Source organism: Amphiura filiformis, chromosome 19, assembly GCF_039555335.1.
Source record: "Amphiura filiformis chromosome 19, Afil_fr2py, whole genome shotgun sequence".
In the NCBI taxonomy this organism is placed as follows: domain Eukaryota; kingdom Metazoa; phylum Echinodermata; class Ophiuroidea; order Amphilepidida; family Amphiuridae; genus Amphiura; species Amphiura filiformis.
This window is the reverse complement of record NC_092646.1, coordinates 41,109,459-41,123,660: the sequence shown is the minus strand read 5'-3', so window position 1 is coordinate 41,123,660 and position 14,202 is coordinate 41,109,459. Positions and strand designations below refer to the sequence as shown.

The following is a 14,202-nucleotide window of genomic DNA, read 5'->3' as shown; positions in this document are numbered from 1 at the left end:
CTTACAGAACTAAATTAATACAACAACAAACAGAGTATATTAAGCCTATCACACAATATTTGCACCCCCCATTGATATACATGTACCAAAAGTAAAAATTTTGCAAGTTTTCTTCAAATTTTTAGTAAATTAAAAAAAAAAATGGGCAGATTTTTGAAAAAAATGACCCATTTATATACCAACATTGCCCAAGCAAAAAGGGTCATTAATATACCAAATGGCTGAATATACATCCTATGTTTGCAGCACATCCATATTTTGTACTGAGTACATCTCCCCTGGGTTTCCACCACATTTGACTCCTGGAATCATGGAGCCCAATAGGTAACACTGCATTTACCATTTGTATATCTGGACAATTTTGTCATATAATATAGTCATTTAACCTTTGAATGTATATGTTTCTCTATTTTTACAGGTAACTATAGTCAAGCATTAGAGACATACAAGAGTATACACAAAAAGTTCCCTGATAACATTGAATGTAAGTATACAATACAGTATGTCCCAATCAAACAGTCATGAACAGTTTAAGAAAACAAACCAAAAGTTTGAAGACGTCCTATAAACTTAATCCGTTCGAAGCTGACCCCTTCCCTTGAGTTTTTGTGCAATGGTAAGTGTGGGAGTGCATCAGTGGATGTTGGTGGGTGGGGGTGGGTATGGGAGGGTGTGTGCAGGGATGTGTTTGAGATAGTGTTGAGGTGAGTACGGTTGAGTATGAGCTACAGCTATTTTATTTTAGTCCTTTAATTCTTTGATTGGACTTTTAAAAAATTTCATTGAGTATGTATCATGCAATAATTCAAGTTTCTTTTTATGTATTTCATTATTATTTGCCTTTCTTTATAAATTTGATTGTAATTCACCAAGCAATTCAGCCATTTTGGCTGCTATTTGAGTGTTTAATAAAATATACCTGAAATAAATCCCTCCCTCCCTGATTCGTAAGTGTGAAATGTTGAAAATTCCCAAAAGGTTAACTTTGATGTTTTGAATATTTTTACAAACTTAATCAGACTTTTTGATCACTTCCACCCCCACTAACGAAAGGGCTTTTGTTTATAAGCAAAAGGGCTTTTGTTTGTAGGACATCATCAGACTTTTGGTTTGTTCCCTTAGCATTGCAGGGTTGCAGTGACAGATTTGTTCTATCTTTATATATAAAAGAAGAAATAATACTCACAAAAATGTTTGAAAGAATAATCACACACAATCTGCTGTTCAATTTGCTAAAAGAGACATCAGAAACAGAAAAATGCTATACGATGAAAACAGATCAGTAAACATACCCTAATTATGTCCAAAATTATATTTCTATGTGATTACTGAAAAAGTGCAGAATTAGACATAATCCAGATTGTTCACTTATCCGCACGATGCTTGGCCTATCGTGGCTGGATAAGAGAGGTTAGACTGGAATCTAACTACACTGATGTATCACACAGTAGATAAGTGATAAGCATGTACAGCGGGAGCATAGTGGCCTAACAGTTAGGGCGCTCGACTCATGGTCGCAAGGTTGTGGGTTTGAACCTTATCAGGGACAAAGTGTTGTGTCATTGGGCAAGACACTTTATCTTTATTGTCCCACTCTCCCAGGTGTATAATGGGGAACGGCAAGGGTAGGGTAGTCATACTGGTGCCATTGTTGTTGCCAGCCACATGGTGTGTGATATCCCAGTGGCAGCAGAATAAGTGCTAAGACAAATTGAAAAGGTACTATAAATGGGGACATTTATTTATTACTTTCTTTTTGATACAGGTTTGAAATTCCTGGTGAGATTGTGTTCTGACATGGGACTCAAAGATGCACAGGAATATGCTACTAAACTCAAAAAAGCAGAGAAAGCTAAGGAACTGAGAGAACAGGTAAATAGACCTGGAACAAAACAAGATTTATTTTTCAGAATCATTGGAAAAGTTGACTTTGTTGTTTATTATCCAACAGCAGAGTGTTAGGAAGTAGTCCCACTCAAGAGTATAATAAATTGCTATACTTTATTCGACTCGTCATATGGGGAAAGTGGTAACATTAGACTACCGGATAGTGTATCATAAAGGGTATAGCATTACAGGTATACCTTGCAAAAAATGATCAGTAATGGTAGTGGTTTCATCCTGGAAATGATATTAAAATCAAACATTTCTTTCTGAAAAAATGTTTTGAAGAATATAAAATCTGGGTCACTTTTACAAGCTCCTGGTCCTTCAAAGGAGCTTTTTCCTTACAGTGCAATTGTAGATGAACATGGAAAACTGTATTCTCTTCGCAAATCTAACATGTACTTAAGGGTAGACACGGTATTGTTGGTCGAAACAGCCAAAGTATTGATTTTCATTATCTTAATCAATATATTATTGAAAAATAACACTTTGATTTTTGCAAAAGAGTATTTTACAAACCATATACTTGCTTGATTTATTGTTGTAGATGAGTTATGTTCATTTTACAAAAGTGTTGTTGTTTCAGCCCTCTTTACAACATAATTCAAGAACCACAGGACCTACAAAAATATATTTGTAATATTTGAATTCTTCTACACACTTGCTATGAAATGATCGATGCAATTTTTGCTAAAATTCACTACCATTCCCAAGATGATGTGAACTACCAAATTGCAACAGTTTAAAATAGTTGCTAACCTTAATTAACATTTTGATTTTGTTTCTCTACACAGCGTATCAATAGTGGAGGGCGGCGTGTGGGTAGTGGAAGAACAGGCAGCGGCAGAGCTGGAAGTGGGCGTGGAGTGAGAGCAGGGAGTGCAGGTATGTGTATACAAACGTGACTAGTTTGAGGGTCACTTGTTCTTGACTAGATTTTGAAAATGGTAAACAAAATTAGAAATACTAGACTTTGTCGTAATTTGGGACCTAAAAGGTTAACTGATAGCTGTTTTAATGTCTTTGTTAATCAAATTCCTTTTCTTGGTGTGGCAGTTCTCATTGTTTTGTTAGCCAACTCTTTTATAAGTATTTTAAAAGTTGTATCTTCAATGATCCCCTCTACTGTTGCTCCCCTAGCTAGTTGTATCATAATGTGTGTGTGTGTGTGATCCTCGGTCCACCTGACAGAACGATCCCATGGCTCTGATCATTGCTTGAGCTAAGACATTGGTCATTTGGACCGCCTTCCATCATAGGCCTACAAATCTGAAACTTTTCTCTTTTTAGCAGATTTCAGCTTTTTATGTGATCAAATTTATGTGTTTTCCTTTATTTTGAGCCCAATTAGAGCCATTTTACCCCAATTTTATGCTGTTTTTCAGGTGTTTTTTTTAGCATTTTCAACCTTTCTCCTCTTTTTTTTTATAAAGACCCTGTTTCAGGTCTGGGCTAGATAGCTCAGATGGTAGACTCGTTGTTAGACAAATCTTATAATGTTCAATATTTGTATTTAGTATTTATGCATAAAAGTGCTTATTTTCAATCCAGAGCAAAGGGTGCTAATTATGACAGTTATGAAACAAAAGACAAACTGGTTTTTGTATTGCTTTAAACATTTTTTTTAACCTTTTGTTTTTTAAATTGAATTGGATTGAAACAGCATCAAGATCTTCAGGTACTATCTTTATATCAAGAAGAAAATTCTCACAATGTTTGAAAGAATAATCACATGCAATCTGCTGTTCAAATTCACCAGTGTTGTGTTTAACAAAGCAATATTTGATTCAACATGGACTTACCAAAACTTAAAAGTACTTGGTACCTAACCATAAATAACCCTTGTCTAATCTATCTGATGTGATACTTCATGGCATTTACTGCTGAAATAAACAATTCTCAGGCAAAGTTGTAAGACAGATCACATTGCCTGTAGGTGTGTACATCCATATCAAAACGATGCACTTGTCGGCTGCTACATGTGTCTCTTTTTACATAAAAGCTAGGAATAGATACCAGTCTCGTCTCAAGTGGAGGTCACTTCAAATCATTCCTAAATCACATGGTTTTGGAATACGGAGAACATTCCTAAACCATGTGACTTGGGGATGATTTGAAGTGACCTCCACTTGAGATGAGCTTGGTATTTATTATAGCTTTTATGTGAAAAGAGACACATATTAGCAGGTGACAAGTGCATCCTTTTGATATGGATGTATATGTGTCTCGATCTGGTCCATGGAGGCCAAAGACGGCAAATTTGAAATTGAGATAAAGTCAAAATGGGAAGTAAAACAAATCAATAAAATAAACACCACAAAATGTTGTAACTTTAGAATCAAGTATGCTAGAACTTTGTTATTTTCAGTATTAATATGATAGCCTAATGTTAGAAGGTAAAAATTATAGCAATATAACTCAATTTTCAAAAATGCCTCCTCTGGTCTCAGTGGACCAAATTGTGTCACATTTTGCATAAGCTCTGACAGACTACCAGAATACTGGGTAAAACACCTTGTAGTGTCATTGGTCAGTGCACACAGATGCATATTATATACTATTTTTCTTCTTGGCAAGTCACTTAAGTCAAAACATTGAGGCAGCTAGCCTGCATGCATATCTAAATGTCTGCATGTCTATGCCAGGGCTTTGAGCGAGTGCTCGCGATTAAAGCTGCACCCAATGAAATGCGCACTGATGTCACTGACTCGCCATGGTGAAAAATAGTACATGGTGGGAAGGATTCATGTCCTGTCCTAGAATTGTTTGCAGAAATATATGTTAAGTTAATTTTTTCACTACTAATAATCATATTAGGTATCAATCAGGTATTACAGAGTGAAAAAGTTACCTAAGTTTGCTGTGATGAGAGAAACATTTTTGCACTTATATTTGTTATAAAGGGTAGAATAAAGAGTGCAGACTGCAAATAGCCTTGTGTATTTAATGCTATTAGCCATATTGGATTTCCATGCATGGGGCCCAATAATAATGGTATCTTAAAGCTAGAGTGTTACAAATGTGACCAGATCTGGTCAATCTGGCTAAATTCGGCAATAATGGAACTTAAGTTATAAGCAAAAAGGGAGGAGAAAAAAACAATTAAAAACATAAGAAAATGGACACATAAAATGTTCATAACTTTGCAACCAAGTATTCAAGAGACCTGGGGATTCAACATCAGTAATTGCTAGTTAATTGAGCAAGTTAGTAATGGTAGTAACTCAATTTTCAAAATTTTCAAGAAGTGGATCATATTGGTTCACAATATTTGTACATAGTTTATACAATCACCAGGATGCAAAGGTACACAATTTTGCTATCCTTGAGCGACTACACAAACATGGCAGAGTCGGTACTCTTTATTCTAACCTCTATAGTTTGGTATGATTTTTAACCATGCACCATATTTTTATTCATTTGCTAATCCCTTTCATTTGCTGTGAAACCCTCACTACCACACCTATCCCTACCTCTACTTCATCAATACCACCAAATCATCTCACCATGTACCTACCTACATCATCTACCCATGATGCACCATTGGACTCACCACTTACCTAATAACATTACCCATGATGCAATTGGACAGGGTCAGATCGCCTGGATTCACCAGGTGCAGACGGCTTTAGTGGTGAGTGAGTGAGCCGACACAACTATAATAAAACTCGGAAATAAAAATACTAGTTCACATCTGTATGAGGCCAAAATAAACAAACATTTGTCTCTTGTCCCATGGGAGTTTGAAATTTAATGCGATGTGCGTTTTTTTATTTTATATTTTCTCTATAAATCAGGTGTTCAGGGAAAACTCACCGGTTTGGGTCCATTATGTTTTGCCAATGGCAATTTTTCATTTTTTGAAAATAAAATAAAAATTGTGAAATTAAATTTCATTTTTGAACGTTTTCACCATCAGAAATCTAATGCACGCGGGGGACATGAGACAATTTTTTTTTGGCCTGATGTCCCTGTCAATCAATCTCCGCGCGATCTATTATTGGTTAGTATCGCGTAACTAGGGAAGGTACCACCCTAGCACTACCTTAGTTGTGCGATGATAACCAATCACAGGCCGTGCAGAGTTTGATTGACAGAAATGTCAGACGCAAACTTTTTTTTTTATTTCTGAGTTTTATTATAGAATGTATGCATGCTTGTTGCACTGAGTATGACTAATATCATCTCCATTCATGAAGATATTGAATCAAACAGGAGAATTAATAACTTGTCAATATTTGGGCTATTCGCCCTTTGCACGGATCCGCCATCTTGCTACCAAAACAAGGTTCTCCCTGCAAACGCATGCGCAAAAAGTGCATTTTTATTTCTCACGCTTTTCTAGAAACGGGCCAGAAGGCTTTGCACTCAAAGCGTAAACAGTAATTACGGAATGCGTTTGACAGGCGAACGCCCCGGCCCCTCAACTCAACACAAAAGTTGGCAACCATGAGAGTTACCAAATCTTTCAAAGATCCCCTTTGCAATGATTTTTCATCAAATTTACCCCCCCCCCTTTTTTCATGCAAAATCGGGGACAAAATTTGGCCAAAAACAACCCCTTTTTTGTGGTTTTCAATGACTAGAATTTCAAACACCTCTTTTCAATGACTAGAATTTCAAACACCCCTTTTCAATGACACTAAATATTGACATAAAATTACCGGATTTTCCCAAGTACCCCTTTTATCCAAATTTCGCGGGCAGTGCAAATGAAATAACCCTTATTTCCCTGATTTCACGGTCAAATTTTGCGGACAGTCCAAATTAAATACCCCCTAGGGTAAATACGCCTATTATCGGTCACTTAAGAAACAACCCGCTCTATTTCTTGCGTAAATGATTATAAAAGTTAGCTATATGGGAACGTGCATTCCACACAACTCCCCGTTTAACATACCCTGCATGACATCTTCCATTGAACTTGTATTGGAAGTACAAGGTCAAAAGGTCAAAGTCGACGACAACGCCTATTCTCGGTCACTAAACACCTATTCTCGGTCACCGTATAGTTTTTATATACCTATTCTCGGTCATTCTCTTTTGGAAGCCTGGTTGATCGGTATGATGCGGTTTTGATAACTTAAACCCATAATAAAATACGTGTGCAGTATTCTCAGATATATTGACAAGGAGCGATCCTTTCAAAACGGTTTATTGGCAAAAATTTTCGTACCATCTGATCGGGGTCCGAGGTGGTCCTATTTTGTGGGAGCGCACAGAGGAATGCGGTGGCACGCCCGACTAGTCCAGGAGCAAGATCACACAGGACCCTAAAATAAGGAGTTCGTTCACCCCACTATATACAAGGTTTGACACCATAGGTAATTAGTATGGACCCTCTAGATCACTGCTAGGTAGGTAGTGGTCTCAAATTGTGGTAACACTTTGTTACAGGTCATTTTATATATGAACGTATAATCACATAAAATCACAAACAATTAGGCAAAATTAAGGGGTAGGGGAGATATAAATTCCCATAACTCAACTTTTACTTATAATAATGAATTTATTTTGGTATGACTATGTAGCTAATTGATTGTTCTAACTTTCTAGTATTATTTGAAAGCAAACCTAGGTTTCATTAGATCATGATTGGAAGTGGCCAGTCCATACACTAGTGGAAAATCAGATTTTTCACAACAATGCGTAGCGTGGGTATTTTTGTGGCACTGGCTTCAAATTTTATTATTGTGTCAATTTCTATTTTCAAAATTAATTAAGCTCCATTTTTTAATTTTGTTTTTAATATCAAGCATATCTAGGCAAACATTTATGTTCTGGTTCAAATATTTATATAAGTGCATGTTTGCGTGCATGTTGGTTTGTGTTGTGTAGGTTTGGGGTAGGTGGGGTGTGTATGTGGGGGGGGGGGTGGGTGTGTATAGGGTTCGGGGTTGGGGTGTTTTACGTGTCTTAATATGTCACTCAGGTGAACTATATAAGTTCCATTAACAAAATTTGTTTGGTAAGTTGCCATTCATGTAATATTTTGAATATTTATATGTGTGGCGTGAGATCAACCGCTGTTTGTCAGGAAAATAGACTGAAAATGTAAAAAACAGTTACTTTTCCACATGTAGCAGCGTGTGTAACAATATTATGGGGTAGGGGAAATATAAACCATCATAACTCAACTTCAACTCATGATAATGAATTCATTTTGGAATTAATATGTAGCTAATTGATTGTTCAAATGTTTTAGTATTATTTTAAAGCAAAACAAACATTATTTGTCAGGTAGATAGACATAAAATGTGAGAAAAGGTTAATTTTTCATGTATAACCATGTCAAATATGGTATTATTAAGGGTTAGGGGAAATAAAAACCACCATAAATCAACCTTTACTCATAATAATGAATTCATTTTGGTATCAACATGTAGCTAATTGATTGTTTTAACTTTCCAGTATTATTTTAAACAGAAAAACCATCAGGTCTACATAAAGTGTGAAAAAATGTTAATTTTCCAATGTGTAACAGTGTAAAATATGACAATATTAAGGGGGAGGCGTACAATCCAACATAACTCGATGTTTATTCATTACAATTTATTCATTTTGGCATCAATACATAGCTATTTGGTTCTTGTAATCTTTTAAAGCAAAATGACCTTTAGTTGTTAGCTGTATAGACTTAAAAATGTAAAAAAAATATCCATTATTCAAGTGAAGAAGCGTAAAATATGACAATATTAAGGGGTAAGGGGACATACAAATCACCAAAACACAGGTCTTACTCATGAAAATGAATTCATTTTCGTAACAATATGTAGCTAATTGATAATTCTAACTTTCTAGTATTATTTTAAAAGCAATTAAACCATTAGTTGTCAGGTAGATAGACATAAAATATACGAAAATGTTAATATTCCATGTCTAACAGTGTAAAATATGACAATATTAAGGGATAGGGGACATTCAAATCACCAAAACTCAAGTTTTGCGGATGAAAATGAATTCATTTTGGTATCAATATGTATAGCTATTTGATTGTTCTCATTTTCTAGCATTATTTTAAAAGCATTTAAACCTTTATTTGTCAGGTAGTTAAACATAAGATTAATATTCCATATCTAACAGCGTAAAATATGACAATATTAAGGGGTAGGGGACATACAAATCACGAAAAAACTCAAGTTTTGCTGATGAAAATGAATTCATTTTGGTATAATATGTAGCTAATTGGTTGAAAAAGGGTTAATTTCCATGTGTAGCAACATAAAATAATAACAATATTAAGGGGTAGGGGACATACAAATCACCAAAGCTCACGTTTTACTGATGAAAATGAATTCATTTTGATATCAATACCACTGCAGATCGATCAGTGGCGTAATTCACGGGGGCAACATACCTTACGGGCGCCAAATTGACCAATTTAGCATCCAAGCGATGAAAGTCAAAATTTTTTGCGCCACGGGCACCTGAACAGCGCCCTCACAATTTCAGCGGACAATTTCGCCTCCTTACCAGTTCCGGCCTTGATATTATTCCGACAGCCTGTCACTAATCGATTCACAATCGATTTGAAACATTTTTGAACAGATTTTTAATGTTGAGGTCCTACTCTGTTGTTCCCATAAGAACAAGCACGATTCACTTGAATTTAGTACCCACAAGAGGCTGATACATTTTGCTCAGGTGCTAGTTTTAACAGGAACTATAGCCTACAAGGTTACAGCAAATTCGGAAGGATTTAGTGTTGTGCCCCCTTGAAGAATAGCACAATAGCGCTAATAGCACGCTATAAGGTCTAGGTCATTTTAAGAATAGCACAATAGCGCTAATAGCACCCCTCCAACCAAGTGTACAAGAATTCAAAAATAGCATTATTGCGATAATAACGCACTATATGTCTCCTAAGGCCAAAACAATTTCCAGAGCACAATCGCACTAATAGCACGCTATAAGGCCTAACCATTTTAAGAATAGCACCATAGCGCTAATAGCACGCTATAAGGTCTAACCATAAGAATAGCACAACAGCGCTAATAACACCCCTCCAAGTAATAGGAGAACTCAAAAATAGCATAACCATGATAACTGCACTGATATTAACATTTAACGCTATCTTTAATGTCCCTAATGGGGTTTTTCTAAGTCCTAAAAAAATAACACTGTCAACTGCACAAATAGCACACCCATGAAAATAGCGGTGCTATTTGTGCTAACATGTATATAAAGTAATGACAAAATTGCGCTAATAGAACGTGCAGGCCCGAGGAGATAGTGTATGTTATCTGCGCAAGTCAGTTATAGCGCCTTTCTCGATCCAGGGCAGGAACCATTTTTGCCGACAGAAATGTGACATTGTTGACCCAATTTTCCGACCGAAAAAGCTCGAAAATACGACAGGGTAGGGGATGGGGTAAGGGGTAGAGGAGGGAGGGCGGGCGGTCACAAATAATTTCTCCTCGCTCATTTGTATTCGACAAATGGCTATAGGCCTAATTTAAGCCTGCAGATCAAAATGCAACACTTCTCATGTGCTCATGCATGATCATTTGTAAGACACATGGCAACAACGATGCCAACATAGCTCATACTATCGAACACTGACCGAGAATAGGAATACCAACGGAATTCGTATGCCTATTCTCGGACACCCCTGTTTCTATGGGAATTTACATAAACACAACACCAATCATTTGCTATGGTGTTATTTACGATGCAAATGGATCAACTTGTTAAAATTACAGCTTTAAAATGCACGTACAATTTCGCATCATTGATTATATTACAATATCACCTCTTAAATGACGTCTTGATTTTTTTTAAATGCCGATATTTCAGGTCACCATACAATCTCAAAATCTATCATTTGAGGTGAACTGTGCTGCCGTGGTATTAAAAAGTCACCAAAACCTGCAGCACCGGTACGGCTAAATGATTCGTTCGGAAGAAACGGCTGAAATTAAAGCAACGATCGTCAGCGGCTGTTCAATACGCTAACTGACCGAGAATAGGCGTGTGACCGAGAATAGGCGTATTGACCCTATTTTGCCAATTTCACGGTCCTCGCTATTAGTAAAAATAATACCCCTTTTCCGCGCTATTTGGTAACTCTCATGGTTGCCAACTTTTGTGTTGAGTTGGGGGGGGGCCGGGGTGTACGCACACACAACACTCACTTTGCGGGTAAAACCTTGTAAACAGTTTTGCTGGAATGTGATAAAGATGCAATTGAGATGTCAGAATAGATTATTGATGGTCAGACTAGTGGTGAATGGTTATGCCAGAACCAGATGAAATCAATGGTAGCATCTCATTTGCATAGTGGTGACATTAGCCAATGGGCTATTCCAGTTTAAATCCATACACCCCCTATGGAAGACACAACCTTAATCTCCTACAAAGGGGTGTAGATTTCAAATGGAGTCACTCATGCAGGTAACTCCATTTGAAATTTACACTCCCTATGTGGGAGATTAAAGTCATGTATTCCATAGGGGGTGTATGGATTTCAACTGCAATATCCCAAGTTTACTGCATGTGACCCATGTAGAGATAAAGAGTGTACCTCTGGATTTATGCCATTATGTACCTGGTACACTTTGCATGATAGGCATGTATGATGGATATTCATTATACAGATTTGGAGTATTAATGGGGTCATTGTCATATAAATATGAAACCGTCAAGTGTCATTCTAAACAGATTTGAGAATATAACTGTAATGCTTGGACCGATGCTGAACCCATTAAAACACTCAATCTGGGACCGTTTCGCAAAGACTTGCAATTTTATGATTGATTTAATAGGATCTTATGTGAGGTAAATCAACTGTAAGATAGATCATAAGGCTTTGTAAAACAGGCCACTGGTACACTTTGCCCTTTCCACATGCATGTATAAACCATGTAAAATTCAGTGCATTCAGCATGAATTGCATAACTCCCTGGAATTGCTGCATGATGGGTAACTTGCGTGATCCATGTATGCTTTCTCAGACATCCATTATTAATTTATTTTTTTTTGCATTTGTAACTGATCATTCTCTGTTTTAATTCTTTGATACAGTGAAAAAAAAGGATTTTCATTTTTCCTGTCTGTTTTTATACTCTCCTCCCAAATTTATTCAATTGCTTTTTGAATTAGTTTTTGATTTTTTTTTTTAACCCAAATATTTTCATTTTTCCATTTGTTTTTATACTCATCTCCCAAATTTATTCATTTTTCCCTGAATTATTCACAACACCCCTTTCATAAAAATGGTATGTGCATGCATAATACACATAGTTTTTAACAAATGTGTGAGATTTAATAGTAGAGAACTGTTAGTAGATCAAGTCCTTGTAGATTCATTATTAATTAATTATAATTAATTGATTAACATTTGCTTAGTGATAATAAAACAATAAAATCATATACTGCAGTCTTTGCTATACATTAGCATCGTTCATGTTTAAACGGTCTTGAGGAATATTTTGACAAATTGATACACAAAATAGATATACATGTACCGTTTTCGTTCCAATAAGCACCCACACCCCAATAAGGTATTTTCAATTTGCTAAAGGGTACCATAATGTTGAAGTGACTTGAGGATTTGAAGTCCTGTGTAAACTTGCAATACATTTATTGCATCAGGAAAGCTTCTAGAACGTCTCGGGACCTAGTATTGGACTATTATAATGTAGGTAAATTTGTCTCTAATAACGGCCCTTACGAAAAAATTAGGTAAACCAGGTAAAAAATAAGTGCCCACCCATAATGTGTCCCTAGACACTTATTGGAATGAATACGGTATTATGACTCTGTAAGTGGATATCACTTTGAAATTTGTTTTTGGTATCAAGATCAGAAATTTCAATGATGCTAATGTTTGTTGGTCAATTTGCATCAATCCATACTGCTTGATATTACATTTGCAGATTCAGGTCGTGGTAACAGCGCTGGTAGTCGTCAGAGTAGCGCCCGTAATAGTGCACATCGTAGCGGCAGCGGTAGGAGTGCAGGAAGGAGAGCTCGTGCACAGTTACCTGATGCTACAGGACCATATCAGGCGGAGGAACAGGATGTTGGTAAGATAGCATTATCCATCCGAGATCTTTGATTTGAAAAGTGTTTTCCATGGACGTAGCACGCATCTGAAGCTATCACTGCAGACATCCTAATCAATCCTTTTAAGTTCTAGCTGGCAATAAAAGTCAAATTTTAATATTTTTGCAATTTGCAAAATTGGCCAAAAACATGGAATTTTGCATGTTTTCTTACAATTGAATACCTGAGTGGAAGAAGGGCCCAACTCCAATTTTTTACAAAAATGAGTCCAGCATTTTATTGCCAGCAGACTGTTCTGCCTTGTGTGTGAAAGATGAGCCAAAATCCACTCTCTAAATAGTCTTCCATGTACACTTTCATGGAAGAAAGGCCCAACTCCATGGAGTTGGGCCCTGGGTTAAAGAGGAACTTTGTTCATCCATGAAATCTGCTTTTCACTACAATAAACTTTCTTGCTAACATATTACATGCTTCTACTTGTGCAATTAATGGATAATTATTAAATTTCTGTAGCTATTTATGACACATTTACTTACGGAACTGGCACTTGCAGTATATTACTGGAAGAAGGGCCCAACTCCAGCTCGTATTAAGACCTGTACCATTGCCATGGAAACATATATAATTTCGAATGTATGTGATATTGTATGTTCATGTATTAAAGGTCCCCTGAAGATGAAAACAGTCTGTCTATAAAACTTTTCCAAATATTAAGTTTTTTCTTAATATCTCAAAAACAGTTTTGATGGAGTTGGGCCCTTCTTCCACTCAGGTATTCAATTGTACAGTTAACCCTGTTATAACGAAATCGCCGGGGCCAGCAAAACCACTTTGTTATATACGAACTTCAGTATAATTGTGAACGTCTTTGTCATGAAGCCAGACGGCACCCGATGAACCCCACAATGTTGAATGCTGCTGGTGCATATTACACATGTGCAAAGACTAAAACCAAACTTCAATATGATGATGAGAAAGCTTACGAATTTTATTGTAACCAGTTACAAAACTTCGATCTGATCTTTATTCACAATTCATGAGCAACTTAACGCTGTTAAAGATTGGATTATACTTATAGTTCCCTGGCTTCGTCCAGACCCCGGTTCGTCCAGACCCCGGGCCCAACCCCAGTCCAGGTGAAAATGGCTTTTATTTTACATTATACAAAGTACATACGATGTTTACACAATATTACCGTTATCGTGTTTCCTTTACGATTCATGCAATCGCTCATCATTAACAGGATTGAAGATGACATATGCGCACATGGTACATAATTAAATGTATCGCGATTAGCCGCAAGCCTGA

At 36.5% G+C, this 14,202-nt stretch overlaps 1 protein-coding gene across 5 annotated transcripts in view; it reads left to right on the top strand.

Annotated features, from left to right (window-relative positions):
- Positions 1–14,202, top strand: part of LOC140141311 (intraflagellar transport protein 88 homolog) — a 45,397-nt gene that overhangs the window by 26,135 nt on the left and 5,060 nt on the right. For 3 of the 5 annotated variants that reach the window (XM_072163138.1, XM_072163141.1, XM_072163139.1), the window contains exons 22-26: positions 419–484; positions 1,766–1,872; positions 2,682–2,772; positions 5,480–5,521; positions 12,765–12,914. In XM_072163138.1, coding sequence (XP_072019239.1) covers positions 419–484; positions 1,766–1,872; positions 2,682–2,772; positions 5,480–5,521; positions 12,765–12,914 — 456 coding nt within the window. Of the gene's footprint in view, positions 1–418; positions 485–1,765; positions 1,873–2,681; positions 2,773–3,550; positions 3,566–5,479; positions 5,522–12,764; positions 12,915–14,202 lie in introns of all 5 variants that reach the window. The other 2 variants (XM_072163142.1, XM_072163143.1) reach the window with 2 other exon arrangements.